At 42.5% G+C, this 17,113-nt stretch overlaps 1 protein-coding gene across 1 annotated transcript in view; it reads left to right on the forward strand.

The window, feature by feature from the left end:
- The first annotated feature begins 3,133 nt into the window (after positions 1 to 3,133).
- Positions 3,134 to 17,113, forward strand: part of ZFAND3 (zinc finger AN1-type containing 3) — a 135,484-nt gene continuing 121,504 nt past the window's right edge. Inside the window, exon 1 of the mRNA XM_053382922.1 lies at positions 3,134 to 3,483. Coding sequence (XP_053238897.1) covers positions 3,413 to 3,483 — 71 coding nt within the window. The 5' untranslated portion in view covers positions 3,134 to 3,412. The remainder of the gene's footprint in view (positions 3,484 to 17,113) is intronic.

Here is a 17,113-nt window from a genome sequence, read left to right on the forward strand (position 1 = left end):
ATCGCCCGGAGGCCACCCATCCATGCCACAGTGTGCCCAGTCAGCGGGTCCAGGGCAGAGCCAGCGGCGAGCGAGTGGGAGGACGCGCGCTTGGGCTGGATCAGCTCGTCTCCTGCTCGCCTCTCGTCTGCGATGGCCAACAACAAGCTCGCCAACAAGCTGAGCCACCGCTTGCAAGTCGAGAAGCACAATGGCGAACCTGAGCAGCAGCTGCAGCCGCCCAAGCACCAGTTGGAGACAGAGACCAAGCCGACGGCCTTGGGCAGCAGCGCCGACGGCAAGCTGAGTGCCAGGTTGCAGTGGTGCACCAAGCTCAACGACCCCGCGCTGCTCTCCCCCGGCGGCAGCACCCAGCACTGCATTTTCAGCCCCTGCAGCAAGTCCCCATATGATGTGTCTTGTGCGCAACACATCATACGGGGACTTCCAGCAAGGCAAAATGGCAGGCGCCACGGCAGCGGGCAGCTCCTGAAGCCAGCCAGAGCCAACTGCGCTACCAGGCTGGTTCTGGGCTGCTGAGACTGCCGCTGCCACGTTTCCTTGGGACATTAGATGAAATCCAGGGACATTCTGGGGATGGAATTTGTCCAGGGACAAATTTGCAAATCTGGGGACTGTCCCCAGGAAACGGGGACGTCCAGTAACCCTACAATAAGTTATTTTTTTCATCTACCGATAATGCATTTTGCATTCTACAGTGGTACCTCGGGTTACATACGCTTCAGCTTACAGACTCCGCTAACCCAGAAATAGTACCTCGGGTTAAGAACTTTGCTTCAGGATGAGAACAGAAATCGTGCAGCAGCAGCAGGAGGCCCCATTAGCTAAAGTGATGCTTCAGGTGAAGAACAGTTTCAGGTTAAGAACAGACCTCCGGAATGAATTAAGTACTTAACCCGAGGTACCACTGTACATACATAGGAATTCAGACAGACCCATCTCTCTACACTACAGTACAAATGGACACAAAATTGGTATCAGAATCTGCTGGTTATCTGAAAGTGGCCATATGAAAGAAACTTTAATGGCAGATTCAGGTATGAGACTGAGGAATGTCAAGAAGTTAAAATTGAGTTTAATACACAAAATGGCCTACAACCTTCCCCTCAACTTTCTTTTCTTGGAATAAAGGGCATGTCTGCTCCACCATTTGCTCATAAAGAACTTTTAATGTTCCTCCTTGCAGTGGCGCATATGGAAATAGCCATGCAATGATGTACTGCTTTGGGCTTGAACACTGAAGCACATGGAGAATAGTCCTGCCTGAAAAGCTGATATGTCAAATTTGTAGGACCAAAGAGAATTCTAACCCCCACCTATTCTATAATGTGTGGCAACCACTTTTGGATTATATCCATTGAGAAGATTGCGTGAACTGTAAGAATCTGATGTGATATTTTAAGCAACGTGGTTAATGTGTTGTTTGTTATGTTAAGTGTGAGGTGCAACTTGAAAATGAATACAAATATTGTTTTAAAAAAAATTCACATCTATATCTATGGCTATAAATGTAGTGGTTTTCTATCTAACTACATATATTAATTAACATAGCAAATTAAGGCCGATTGTGTTATCACTGATTACTTTTGTTGTGAATGATCACTGTGTTTATGTTGCATACTTTAAACTCAACCACTTAAGAGATTTTCTTTACAATTGGCATGCAAATTCTGTTGAATAAATGCATAATAATCTCAGCCTATATTTTATACATTCCATAGTCATTTTACTCCAATGTTTAAAACATTTTAAAAGTTAGTATTGCTACCTATATGACTTATTAGTCACTTACTGCAAGAAATCTCTAAACAACTTATAAAAAAGTTAAGGCACAAATGTGTAGCACAAAACCATAACAATAAATTTCAGTAACACCATTTCAATAATCCATAAACAGACCCAGCGGAACCCCCTCTCTGCAGAATATTTCATCAAATGGGCCATTATCAAGCTAATCATAATCCATTAAGTTTTAGCTTAGTGCCAGAAAGATGGTTTATGATGGTGCCAGGTGGACCCTTAAATAAATTTGTTAAAGTGGTCCTGGATTCTTCATTCTTTTAGCAGCTTCAGGTGTTTTAATACAACATCAGTACTAATGGGGCGCCTTGCTTCTGAACAATCACTCATAGGATCACATTCTACGCCTATTTTAACACCTGCAAAACAGAACCTTTTCCATGTTACTCTTTTTTAAAAGAAATGTTATAAGATCCGGTACCACAAAGCTATCACCAGCCAAAAGCTGGTTTAATAATGGAACGGGCGCTTGTAACTTTAACAGCAGCACAATACAAAATTTAGGTGCAGCACGTACAAGCTGGGGGACCTCCGCCTCCACCTGGGGTTTGTTTTTTGTGTGTGGTTGTTGCCATCACGCCACTTGGTAAAGGTGCATTAAGTTCTGTTTAAGGAAAAGAGGAAAAAGCTATCTATGCTGGCTCTTCCTTTTAAATTGGGGACTATTATCAGCGCAGCCCCTACAAATGTTTACTCAGCAAGTAAATCCAACACACTTCGACCGGGTTTACTCGCGGGGAAGTGTGCATAAGCTTGCAGCTTGGCTCCTCCAACCCTCTCCCTCCAGTGCGAAGGCTGAGGAGAGGGAAGAAAGCAGCCGCGAACAACGCCAGTAGGGCAGCCCCAACAGGAATTCCCGGGATTGCTCCTGCCTAGACAGGGAATTCCACCAGCGCGGGGGAGGGGAAACTCCTAGGAGTGACTCTTTACTTCACGCTTACTTCCGGGTTTCTGCTCACCCGCATGCGCAGAGCCTTATCTGCCTCACCCCGGACTCAATCTCTTCAGACCGTACCATTAGCAGATCACGGTGCGGGGGGTGCCCGGTCTTTCCCCAACCACTCTTCTCGAGCTTATTCGCCCCTGGAAGCTTTCCGCTTTAAAGCCGTGGTAACACTAGCCTTCGCTTCAGCTCCCCGTTTCGGCTTTGGCCTCCCCACCCGTCCCCGGCAGCCCCCACCCATTTCCAGACGTTGGTACACTCCTCTCCCAGCAGATCCTGTGGCCGGGCAAGACCACCTCACTCGCCCCGAGGGGGAGGAGCCGAGGGCATTGTTGGGTCAGGGGGCGCGCGCCGCCCGCGGGGCTAGCGTGTTGTGGGCCCGTCACAACCCCCCGGCAGCCGCCGCCCGCCGCTCAGTGTCACCTCAAGCACCACAGGGCGCGGCCGCCTCCTTTTCCGCCGCCGCCGCCGCCGCCTTCGCTTCAGCTATCAACCCGCCCCGCCGCTGCAGCCGCAGTGGTAGCGCCCGACTCCAGCTGACCGGCCTGGAATCCCGGCTTCGAGCCCCGGCCTGGACCCTCCGCCTGGAGCTGCCCCTTCCTTCTTCCCTCGGCCCCGGCCCTGAGATCCGCCGCCGCTGCTGCTGCTGCGGCCGCCAACGCCGCCGCCATGGGAGACGCCGGCAGCGAGCGCAGCAAAGCCCCCAGCTTGCCGCCCCGCTGCCCCTGCGGCTTCTGGGGGTGAGTACGTGGTCGGGGAGGGCAGCGGGCAAAAGGGGCCAGGCCTGGCCGGGGCTGACGGGCTGGGGTCTCTCCGGTCCCGAGGGCCTGGGTGGGTAGGTGGGTGGGGAGGCCAGGCCGGAGGGGAAGGGCTCGGGGAGGGGAGCCCCTGTTTCTCGGGGAGGTCGGGCGCCCTCTTTCCACTCCCTTTCCCCGACTGGAGGAAGAGGAGGGCGGCCCTCCTCCTCCTCCTCCTGTCACTGGGATCCCTTCCCGAGGCCTGTGACTGCCTCGGCTGCATCACAGTGGCGGGGGAAGCCGGGGGCTTGAAGGCCTAGTCGCACTTCCTGCCAAGCGGGGGTGGGGGCTGGGTGACGAAGAAAACCCACGATTTATTTCATTCTTCGCTCCTCTCTCTACGGCGGTTTGATCTCTAAGCTGTTTTCCCTGTTTTCCCCTCACCTCCTACTCCTTTCCTGCTTTTTTTTTAAGCGTGTGCCATGTAATTTTAATTCTCAGGTATCGCAGTGTGTCAACTTTACTCTTATATACTCCTCCCCGCCGCTCCAGGTGTGACATCTATGTGTGGTCTTCCTCGTTGGGGATAAGAAATGGCAAGACAACTTTCCAAAAGGGTGTGGCTTTTAAGTCCTTGCTTCCAACTCTCCTCACATCTGCTTCTCCCATTGCCCAAAGTTAACAAGAACCTTTGTTCCAGTTTTGTGACTTTCAGAGGAATAATACTGTAATGGCACAAGCTGTGTGGCGCAGTGTCATCAGATCCAAAGGAACTCTTCCTTCCTTTTTGGGGTTAAAGGCAAAAGTGGTAATCTTGCCTGTGAGGAGCTTGTAGGCCACTCCTGTATAAAGGTTGTTCCTTTTGGCCTATGTAAAACTAGGATAGCCATGCTAATGCTTGTGGTGGTGATCTTGATTTCTAGTTTGTTTGTTTTTTTAAAAAAGGAACATGGTTTCTGAGGTTAGCTGTAGATTGTCTGAATTAGGAGTTATGGACTAAAGCAGGAATGGCAAAACTATGGCTCTCCACATGTTGTTGGGCTAAAATTCCCATTGCCCTTGATCATTGGACATGCTGCCAGGAATTTGGTGTACAAGAACAACTGGATGGCCACAGTTTTCCACTCACTGCAATAGAGGCATCCTGCAAAAGGAGAAGATTGAATAAAAGACTTGGTTGACTTAGTTATGTGCATTGACAATAATTTACATCGTATAGCAGTGATGGCCAAACTTGGCCCTCCAGCCGTTTTGGGCTACAACTCCCACCATCCCTAGCTAACAGCACCAGTGGTCAGGGATGATGGGAATTGTAGTCCCAAAACAGCTGGAGGGCCAAGTTTGGCCATCACTGCATAGCCTGTCTGAAGTCAGGCTGTACATATAATGTTAATTATGACAGATATAAATACCATGTGTGTATATGTGAATTCAATAAAGCATTGTATATTTGAGTGAAATTTATAGTCTATTCTGCCTTAAGCATGTTAATGAAGATAATGAAGGAGTTGAGTGTTTCACTCAGCATTTGAATATTGCTAAGCTTTCTGAGCTTGGTGTTTTGTTTGTGTCAGTAGCCATTCAACCTGAATCAAAGCATTGGTACAATCATTTTTAATGTTGCCTATTGATATACCTCAAATAACATACATTTGTCTAGGACAGGTAGTAAACATGAATGTGGGTGTATAGCTTGAGAGAATGTAGTGCCTTAAACATGGCGCCTTCAAGAAAATGTGCTCTTCAGTGAAGGGATATGTGTAACAAAAACTTACACTAAATAAATCAGAGGAAATCTCGGCAGCTGTCAGGCTTACTGTACCCAAATACAGTGGTACCTCGAGTTAAGAACTTAATTTGTTCCGGAGGTCCGTTCTTAACCTGGAACTGCTCTTAACCCAAGGTACCACTTTAGCTAATGGGGCCTCCCGCTGCTGCCGCGCAGTTTCTTTTTTCATTCTGAAGCAAAGTTCTTAACCTGAGGTACTATTTCTGGGTTAGTGGAGTCTGTAACCTGAAGCGTCTGTAACCTGAGGTACCACTGTAACCTTAAAAGCTGGTTGTCAGGTTTTTAAATAATTTGGCAAATTGCAAGATTTAGGCATGTTTATTTTATTTTAAAAACTTGGAGGTCCTTTAATATATACTTCTTTAATCAGTATGCAGTGGTCACTTGCACTATACACATAAGAATGGAAGAATAATTGCTTGTTTTTTGCACCCCACTTTAACTTTGCCCTTCATAGTTCCTTCACCTTTTATCCCAAAATTTTGAATCATGCGGTCTTTGCTTTTATTTTAATGTTCTTTCAGTTTGCGTTGTTTAACATACAGAAGAAGGGCAATATCAATTGGTTGCATTGCCATGGAGTGCATATGTTAAATTTGGACAAGCTTTATATTTTTAAGTTAACATAACCAGAAGTTTTCTCCCATCCACTTTTGCTCTTAAACCTTGCACAATAAGTAATAAAGAGAACCCAAAGAGTAGCCAACAGCAGTGCATTTTTATTTGATTACCATTTAACTTCCCAAAATCATCTCCAGCAGTATGGTGGCCTACATGTTTGCTTTTCCTTTTGCGACTATCTCATTGCGAAAGTTTCAGTTACTTTCTTCGCATCCAGCTTAATATCTGAAACGTTCAGGAACACATTAAAGTGCCTGTATACAGGCTGAGGTTCCCACACAGTTGTGTGCAAACCTGAAGTGGCAAGCTACATTATAAACTGGTCATTCATCAGTGGGAACTTCAAGGCATCCTCCAATTCCATGTGCACTTCTTCCTGCATACTGTTTGATAGTATTTCACCTGTATTTTAATGTTCCTGCATCCATTTATTAATAGCAGTGTTGAATAGTGATATTCTTGTAGAGGTACTGTTGGAGATTCATACTTCAACATTAATAATAAGTAAAATTATTATTGGATTTTCTCTAGTTTGTATATACCTGTTTTATGGTAGCATTGTTGGCCATTCTCTCCCCCCACGCACACAGACTATGTGAAACTTCTGTAGGACCTCATCAAGTCTTGCTGAAGTGGTCATATATAGTAGTAGTAGTAATAATAATAATAAGTGTTCTTTTTTCCCCTTCAGTTAGCTGCATGGTTTTTGCAGAGGCATTGGCTAGGTGGCTTTTTTGCTACTTGATCCATCTCAGCGAAGTGCTTCCTGTGTTTCTTGTATTTATTTATTTATTGTATGTTTACTATTTATATTCTCCACACCCTCCTCCGCCTTCTATGGTGGTTAACTGTCAGGAGAGTTCTGAAAGTAAAAACAAATAGCTTCAGGGTCTAGACATCCAGGGCAATACTGAAATGAATGTTTAAACTAGTGCAAGGATTAACATTAGTGCAGCAGGACTTGCCCTCCCCCCCCTTGCCCCCTGTCCCCAGATTTGCTTTGGGGGTTGGGAGAACCCGTAGAGCGGATTAGGGGTGTCTGCTAGAGGAAAGGGGGGATGTTCCATCACAGAAGAACTACATTCTTCTCAGCACTATGTTGACAACAACCCTTTTTTCCATATCAGAATCTTAGAACTTTGAATCATTCAAAATGATATAACAACCACTTTTATCTACTACCACCTTCTTGAAACCCTCACTGGCATCCTTATTTGACTTTTAAACCTCTTTAGCTTAATCTTTACAGTTGTACAGTGGTACCTCGGGTTACAGATGCTTCAGGTTACAAACGCTTCAGGTTACAGACTCCGCTAACCCAGAAATAGTACCTCGGGTTAAGAACCTTGATTCAGGATGAGAACAGAAATCGCACGGCGGCAGCGGGAGGCCCCATTAGCTAAAGTGGTACTTCAGGTTAAGAACAGTTTCAGGTTAAGAACGAACCTCCAGAATGAATTAAGTTCTTAACCCGAGGTACCACTGTACCTCCCTTTTCAATAAAGAAAATGGTGAGCAATCTGTTTTGTCTTTTAATGGCTTGCCTTCCTTTTTAAGCACAATTAACACTGTTTCTGTTGTCTGTTAACTGTTTAATCCTATGCATGATTACTCAGAAGTTATTCTCACTGTGTTCATTCATTCACACTCTTGTAAGTGTTTAGGATTGTAGCCTAAGACTATTGCCCAAATTACCACTCATCTCACAATTTGGTTGGCTGAATGCCACCTTTAGCTGAACTGAGGAATGCTGACGGTCAGGCATCAAGACCACATACCTAGGTTTTGAAAATACTCAAAGTGAGTTCTGTTTATCAATAGTATCTCTCAGGATGCATACTTTAGAAGGGAATGCTTAAGGAGTGGGGAGAAACTTCCAAGTAAGACCAGATACCTTTAATTGCTCAGATTTCTGAGACTGGCTTGTTTACTTGTGTGTTTCTGAGGACTTAAGACAGAGCACAATCTCTCTTGGCACTTATTGCAGGGCCTATGCCTGTTTTCAAACTAAGCCAAGCCCCAGAATAGCATAGTTCCAGCTATATAAACATGCTTTTCCTGTGGTACATGGCATGGCTGCCGTATTTCAAGACTGGCAACATAGCCAAGCTAGCATCTGAGGAAGAAAACAAAATTTGGACAGTCCTAAATTCTAGGGGGGAGAGTTTACTGAAGTATCCCTCTAAACAAACACCAAGTTCAAAACACGTTTGAGACAAGTGGAGCATGTTCATCTAAAAGACATATTCAGACTTGTACTTGAATTGTTCACTCTCCTCATTTTTCTGTGTGCACGTGTCTGCTTGCCTGATTGCCTTTTCACCAACTTGGTTGTCAGCAGTGGACATTTTTCTTAAGCCTGGATTGCATATCCAAAGGTATTTTCAAAAGTACTCCTGTATTTACTTGTAGAGCATGGGATGTGTGTAAAGTTTTCAGCAATCAAAAGGAGTGAGAAAAGGCTTGTGGGCTTTGGCATTTGTATTGAGGTTTTTGTCTTGAAGACTTCTTAAATTCTTTTCCAAGCAATTAGTATATTTCAGGACACTTTGAGTTAACTTTCAAAGTCAAATAAAAAACAGTTTATTTAGTCTTGAATATGAAAAGACTGTTGTTGCATTTGATGATGCAACTGAAATTCTTGGTAATGTTTGGGTCTAGTACCTGCCAAAGGTTACTCTTTGTAGGGCAATACAGTGGTATTGTAAGGGAAATGCCTAAAGGCACACAAATAAATAGGTCTTGCATGCAGAAGTATTTACTCTTGCTTTTTGTACTAGGTCTTAATTTGGAATGTATTTTAATTGGATTGGTTTTTAAAGTTTCTGAAATGTATCTGTGAAAGTAGTATGAGTTGTTCCAATGCTGCCTCAAAAGAAACATTTTAAATAGTCAACATATAACAAAAAACATTTTTGTTGCAGTTAGTGGTGGAAACTCTAGTGCAGTTTCTCTGGCAACTGAAGTACTACCATTTTAGTACTACTGTAATGGTGGCATTACAGAAGATGAGAGGGAAGGGAACAAATGTTTCTCCTGTTACAAATCGTGGCTCACTTTTGTTTGAATGGCACGGTGAAGCTGTTTTGTACTTGGACATGAAAGGTCACTGGGTAACCTGTAGTCCTGGGAATGTCCCAGAGGTCTAAGGTCGGGATTATTGGATTTGAGCATATCTGGAAACAACTGCTTCCTGAATAGCTTATTTCTCTTTCATGCAAGAAATTTTATTTAGAAGAAGGTTTAGAAGATTGTTAACTCTTGTGAATGACCTAGCAGAATATCAGATATTTGTATTGCATCTGAAACTTAGGGCTCAGCTGAACCAGATCCATGTGTCGCCCAACCAGCTATGTTGGTAATCAAGTTACATAGAATAAGGGTTCTTTTTCTAAATTTAAAAATAAGCATATAATTGACAGTGTTGTGTAAAAAAATATTAATGCAGGAATCTGCAAACTGTGGTTGTACTTTGTAGCAGGCCAATGTATTATATCTCTCGTGAGAAAGGTGTGGGGTCTTGTATGTGACATCATACTCGGGTTTGGAGATGCTTCTAATCCTAGCGGAACTACAGAGTCAAGACTCCATCCAGTTCCAAGCTTCCGCTTTCGAGGCTGTGTAATATTGGAAAGAGCTCAGTCCTTCTTCAGGCTCTGGAGAAGAGTAGAGCTCTTAACAATAAAAATACTTGCTTGGCAAGCCCGTGAACATCCTACCATTGAAGTTTCCGTGTGAATGTCACTTAAATCTACAAATTTGGGCAAGTCAAGTGGTCCATTGTCCTCCAATTCAGAATTAAGGAGTAGTAAATTTATATCAGTGTACAAGACTATTCTTGATGTGTGAAACCAGAAGAAACATTTGGTGGAAACTATCTGATGCCCTTGCATTCTTGGGATGGCAGTTCTTGAACATTCCCATCCTCCCTGGAGTCCCCAGTGCTCCATGAAAATGTGTGTTAGAGTTGACAAGACTCTCCAGGACCGGGTAGATGGCATCATGAGACATCAGAAAACACCCAATGTTTGAGCTGAGTAGGCTTCTTAGGGATAAGTGTGAGATTGGTGCTACCACTGAAAAGGATCTGATCTTTGTGGATACAGGCCACATTTCACTCAGCAAGGAAGCACAGAGCAAGATCTTAGATGTTGAACTGACACATAGCATAGTTAAAATGAATGAAAGAAAAACAGCTTAACAATCATTGAATGAATAACAATCATTGCAGTGATACATTTTTTGGCAGTTTGTTGTGGAGACATTCCTCTGTTTTCTAAACAAGATCCAATAAGAATCTGCTGGAAAACTAGGTTTGCCATTTGGGACTGCAGCTGTTCCTTCACTGAAGTTTTGGGTGCTTGTACTTTCTTTCTAATATTGTTCCCATTTCTGTTTGTCCTTACAGAATCAAGTATATTGTGTGCTTTGTTTTGCTTTAACTGGAGTAGAATTGTCCTCTTTCGACATCCAAATGAGACTGGAATAGGCAATTGAATTTATTTGTACCTTTGAGGAAATGGAACTAGTATAGTGGTGAAGAATATGAACTGGGAAGTACCTTCTTTTGAAATGTGTAGTTTGCATGCAAGCTGTAGTTCTCATTTGATTTAATCAATTATTCACCTCACTAAGTAGCCTTAGGCCAGCTTTTTCCAACTTGGTGCCCTCCAGATGTTTTTAGTTACAACTCCCACACCTTTAGTCAGAATGACTAATGGTCAGGGAAGATGGTAGCTGTAGCCCATAATACAGTGGTGCCTCGCAAGATGAAATTAATTCATTCCGCGAGACTTTTCGTCTTGCGATGTTTTTCGTCTTGCGAAGCACGGTCAGTCGCAACTGCACCTCTTCAAGCGGTTTTAAGAAAAAGGAAACAAACTCGCAAGACGTTTTCGTCTTGCGAAGCAAGCCCATAGGGAAAATCGTCTTGCGAAGCAACATGAAAAACTCTTTCGTCTTGTGAGTTTTTCGTCTTCCGAGGCATTCGTCTTGCGAGGTACCACTGTATCCTGAGAGCACTGGTTTAAGGAAGGCTACCTCAGGAAAACCATTATCTCTCTGATGGTCTCCACTGCAATATGGATGTAATATGGACCTACTGTTCAGGGTTACCATAAGTTTTACAGAGCGGATGTATCGAAAGTTCTTTGAACATTCTAAAGCTGTTTTTAAGGTTTTGATTTCTAAGTTTGGATTAGCTGGGAAAGCTGCTACACTTGGCAGATTAGCAAAATGTGTGTGCAGTCTGTAGGTTGATATGAAACTTGTAAAGTATAAAATAGGGCTGTTGGTAAGGATTTGAAAATTTGGAGCCAAGATCTGTGAACAAGAAAAAATGAGTAGTCAGAAGAACATTTGCTGACTGCTACAGACCAACCTGGAGCTGTGGAAAGATGTTTATTTTAGCTATAGCCAAATTTTGAAGTTATTGGGTTCTTAATGTTTACACACAATTTGCTAATCATAATTTATAACAACAGATTGTGAACTAGTAGCAATAATGATATAACTTGCTAGTAGTGTTCTGCTGCTTAATTTTTCTCAAATCATTCCAACTGAGATACTCCAAGAAATCAGAAAAACTAGGGAAAAGATGACCAAATCATATGCATACTTAGTTTGTGAGCAATTCCTGTTTAGAGGAATTTACACCTGAGTAAGTATGGAGCGGATTGATCAGCAAGACCCGACTGACACCCAGGAATAAGCCACTTCAGGGCAGACCAGAAGAGAAAATTATAGAGCATCACTTGTTGCTACCTCTAGCTCCTACCTAAAAGAACCCCAGTGTTTCATCAAGGATTTATAACCCATCCCGGACAACAATAACTCCTCTGCTAAGCTTTGGATAGCATGCCTGTTCTTGCTTACAAACAGCACCCTAACCTGAAACAGCTGTTCACCATCAAGAGGGCCCAGAAGGAATCAGGCCCAGGAACCAAATCCTGCAACAAACCTGGGTGTCAATTCCGTCCCTACATCTTTTTTATCAATACCATTGCAGGACATGATAATGTAGGGCACAGCACCAGCTCATTCACCTGCTCATCATAAAATGTAATATTGGTCATCAAATATTACAGTGATCTTCTGCATTCTGCATAGGACAAACAGGCCAGTCCCTGTATAAATCAATGGATACAAATTTGAGATGGTGGTACTTGAACAAAGGAATTTTAAAAGGATGCTCCAGGGTGAAACTGTTGAATTACAAGATTTTCAGCTCTGTTCATCTTGTTCTGAGTAGAGACAATGACTTCCTTTCCCACTACAGTGTTTAGTTAACTCAATATAAACAAGTTGGTTGGTGATAAGACATGCAGGTGTACCTTGCATACATAATACATTCCTTCTCAGATTGAATTGTCATTTCCTAGTTTCGCTGCTTGCAACCTCCCCCTTCCATCACCATGTGTGTGCATGTGCACAACTGAGGATCATACTTCATAGATGTGATAAAGTGGACTCTAGCTTGTGAAATCTTACGTCATAATAAAACTGGTTATTCTGTTGATTGAGAGTGACCTGTTATAACTGTTAGACATTTAAGTTGGCCACCACTCTTGTAAGTGCAGGTAGGACTATTAGGAGTTCTAATAAAATCTTTTCATCTGATCTTCAGTGACAGGATTTCCCCAGACACAACCCATTATTTGTATATGTGCATTCATTCTCCTCTTAGGTGTCCCTTCAGGCAAAAATACACTGTAGTCTCCTTGAGCAACTTGTATTGTGCTAATAATCTAATACACAATTTAAAACTAGTTTGCTACCAGTTGAAGATCTTTGTGCTTGTCTTTCACCTTGCTTACCTTTTGCTGCACATGAATTATAAAACTAAATGATTATTGATATATTAATTCTTAGAACTGTACTTGCTTGCATAAGCCTATTCACTTGGGGGAAAGTGCCAACCCTTTCAAAATTAAGGCTGCTGCTGAAGAAGTGCTGATATAGTGTGAAAGCTGGGCTTGAATGTGGAGGTGTTGCCTAATGTTAGTGATATTAGCAAACAATCTAAAATGCCATTGGTTCAAAATCTAAGAAATGTTAGACATGTCTTTGAGCTGTGAAAGACTTGCTGTGATGAACTTATTGAATTACAATAATAAGTATGTATAAAAATACATAGTGGCCTGGATTCCAAGTATATGATTATTTTTGTATGCCTAAGAGGGCATTCCACAGCAGCCCCTTGTTGCTCAGCAAGCAAGTTGAGATTCGGCTAGTTTGAGAGGTCAGAGTCCTTATAGAGACAGTTGCCTATCTATGTTACACAAAAGAATGCTAGGCACCATTCTTCTTGTATTTGTCTCAGTCTTGGGAGATCAGTTAGATAATGTCCATTTCACATGATGCATTGATTGTCAATAATCTTTTCATATGAAAAGGACATGCTTTCATAAAAAAAAATTAGGTAAAATCCAGTAGAACAAGCTTCTACTTGCACAACAGGACCTGTCTCTACCATCCCATGGAGCCTGTAAACTCTGCTTTAGAGGGTTGAGGGACCTTCCTGTGCAGATTTGCAGGGGATGTGGGAAGAAGTAGAGGAAGGATTTTGCTTGCTGATTGCATTAAGTTTTGCAGTATTTTATATGCAACAAAAATAGGTTTAGCTTGTTTTTCATTTTATCTTAATTCAAAAAGCAGTTTTTTTGTTGAGTTAATACTTGTAAGGGGACTTTATGTAATCCTAAATAAAATGGTATAAATGTTGTTGAATACATTGGGAGTTGTCTTTGGGCAAACATACAGCACCGCACTGTTAAAAGCTATGGCATGTTTTTTTCTAAGAACTTCGAATAATATGGTTTTGGGGCCTAATATTGAAGGTCATAACAGTTGGAATTTAAATCCTACGTATTTGTAGGCCAGTTCTCATGTGTGCGGGAGATTACTGGAAAATGTACTGACTTTTGAGGAGTTCACAATCTGTGCTCATTGTAGGGGCCTGGCTCCCCATCACAACCACTTGATCTTCTGTCTCATACACTTTTCCTTGTCATTCTGCTATTCTGTGGTCACATTGCTCGTAGTTTTGGTGAGAGGCTCAGAATACTACAAACACCAGAATAGTCAAATTGAGATGAAGCAAGGCAAATAAGTTTATGAATGGATTATATGATTTTCTTCAGAAGGTGTGTGGTAGACTTTTGGATACAAACTATGAGTAGCCTTGTTTGTAGTTCCTTCAAGAGTACTTTAAAGCCCATGAGTTAAGTTCATGTAATCTCTCTTGCAGTGATGAGTGTTAGTTTTATCTGAGGATGTTTGTTGTGTAAATTGCTCTCAAATCACTCTTGACTATGAAGGTACCTTCAGTCATACCAGCCTGCCTGCACCTTATTATCAACTTCTGAGCGGCCCTGCTTATGTGACTGCCAGTGAGAGTATTCAGGTTGGTGAGCAAGTGCTCTCTCGGTGGTGGCCCCACTTTTGTGGAACTCTGCTCCAAATGATACTAGATTGTTATAGTTTTATATAATGCAATTGTATGTGCTTAGCTTATATATATTTCTTTGCTGCTGTGTGATGATTTTTATTCTGGAAAGTAGGATATAAAATAAATATGTTGCCCTCTAATGTTCCTGTGGCAAGTAAAAATGTTCCAACATGGATGGATGCAAAGTGTCATTTCTGCAATTATAACATGCTGAAGTCTACAGGGGGGCAGAAGAATCCAGTTTTCCAATTGCACTTGAGTGTGGGAGAACAAGTGCTACTATGCTGGCAGAATGTACAATGTATTGTATACCTACCCAGCCCACCAGGGGATATACAAAAAATAAATAAATCCCAGATTGTAGCCACACACACCCAGCATCCATTCTTCTGCAATTATTTGGGTCCCAAGTCATTTAGAGCTTTGTAGGGCATTAGTAATACATTGAGTCAGACTTCATAGCACTCAGCAGCCCATGCAGAATTTCTTAGGATGAGTATTGCATGATTCCATCTTACTTCTCCAGATGCCACCCGTGGCAGTTGCATTCTGCACTTGCTGCTGCCTCTGGCCCATGTTCAAGCTGAGCTTTCAAAATGTCTTGCAAGCAACCCAAATGCAAAGCATGAGTTAATGATGCTGGGCTGTCTTTATGTCAGCGCATTCATGGTTGTGATAGAGCAAATGTTTAAGGGAAAACTAGTCCAGCAAGTTTTAATATTTGTTTCTGATAGTAGGCACAATCCATAGAGATAAGAATGCCTAAATTCTGCTGAATTGCCCCCATGATTAATGGATCATTGGTGACATAACAGTTTAAGACTGGGCATCCTTATTTGCAAACAAAAGCTTTAGCATTCTGCTTTCATTAATGTGGAACATGTTTGTCACCAGTTTAACCCATAAGGAACAATGGGCAGTATCCAACTAAATAGATCCACTAGTGCAAGGACTTTGGGCTATGCAAAGAAACTTTCCCTCCATCTCCTTTCACTGCCCCCCTAAATTTGTTCTAGGGGTTCCCACAGCCCCCTTGAGCAGATTTGGGGAGGGTGCAAGGGGAGAGGAGGGGAAGTTCTGTTGTTCAGGCAGAAATATCCTGGTAGTTGATCGTGAACAGGCACTTCTTGTTTATCTTGGAGCAGTTGTGGTTGTTTACCTTAAGCCTATTTAGCTTCCACCCCTTTAAGGTAAGGTTGGTTCAATTAGTTATTTGCAGTCAGAATACACATTTTGCTTTCAGACTAAATACTGTATCTGAATCGCTATGAGTCAAATCCTAGATAATAGTTGTGCAAGTTTGGACATATCACTTTCTCCCAATTTTAATAGTTATGTTGGCCAAGCCCCCCCCCCCACTGTGCCATGAAGCCAAGTATGCCTCTTAACAACCAAGGAGTACCAGGGATGAGAGATCTGAGCTCAGCCTGCAAATTCTTGCTCTGTTTAATACTGGACAGTGTGCGCACATGTTTATATTTATCGACAGCTTGTGGCAATTATGATTGTTTCAGTTTGTCTGACGGCATTTATTCCTTGTTACAGGTGATTGTGTAATCCCTACATTACAAAAGCGTTTGACTACTGATCTGTGATCAGTAGGCTTTGCCCATCTTATGGAAATAGCACTCAACTAATATTTTCCATCCCACATTTGTCTTGCAGCAGTTGCCCAATATTTAATTGCTTTCTAGTTGGAAGTGAAGTTATTCCTTGGTTCATTAGCTGTTTGAGTGGGGCAGCATTGCTCTCCTGTCTTCCCAACTTTGCACATCACTGCTGTTTACCAGGAGGGCGAGGACCAGGAAATGGGAGCTTAGTGTGGGCACAATATTGGACTGGCTCTACTGCTGTGCCTGTGTAAAGTTCTGATGGCCAATAGTGACTTAGTTGGGTCTGTTAAAAACAGTTTTGATTATTATTTAATTGATTTGATGATTTCCTTAGAAAATAATATTTATGAAAGTTTCCATAATGCTGACAGTGTTCCATGTAGCACAGCCCATGTATGGAGAGGTTCCGGTTCATATTAACAAGGTACAATAATTTAATCTCTCTTTGCCTCTGGTTATCCCACTAGTATATGTACAGTGGTACCTCGGGTTAAGTACTTAATTCGTTCTGGAGGTCCGTTCTTAACCTGAAACGGTTCTTAACCTGAAGCACCACTTTAGCTAATGGGGCCTCCTGCTGCTGCCGCGCTGCTGGAGCATGATTTCTGTTGTTATCCTGTTATCTTAACCCGAGGTATTTCTGGGTTAGCGGAGTCTGTAACCTGAAACGTCTATAATCCGATGTACCACTCCACTGAAATAAGGTTTGAAGAACAGTATTGATTTAGCTATTGATAATAGTGATTTTGTGTATACTTCTTACTCATAGTTTCCCCAGTGTTTGTGTGAATATTCAAACAGCTTCCTGTTGTCTCCACGTTTTAACTGAGTTTGCTGCTCAATTAGAATTAAGTTATTGCAGCCTGTCAGAGACATTCCTGATTCTTGTGAAGAACTTAATGACTGCAAGTACTAACTCTTAAGCTAGCATTGAAAGCACCAGAGAACAGAATATGCATAGAACATTTTAATCAAAGAGTAACTTCATCCAATTGGCTTGAATCCCAAACATTCCCCACATTATGAATATGGACAGTTAATTAATCCTGTTACTATGTATGTACGTGCATGCTTGTCACCCTTGGGGGGGGAGAGAGAGAGAGCGAGTTCTCCAGTGGAGTCTGTAACATTTATCCTCCAGTGACTATTCTCAAATACTTT

Source organism: Podarcis raffonei, chromosome 3 (genome assembly GCF_027172205.1).
Source record: "Podarcis raffonei isolate rPodRaf1 chromosome 3, rPodRaf1.pri, whole genome shotgun sequence".
Classification (NCBI taxonomy): domain Eukaryota; kingdom Metazoa; phylum Chordata; class Lepidosauria; order Squamata; family Lacertidae; genus Podarcis; species Podarcis raffonei.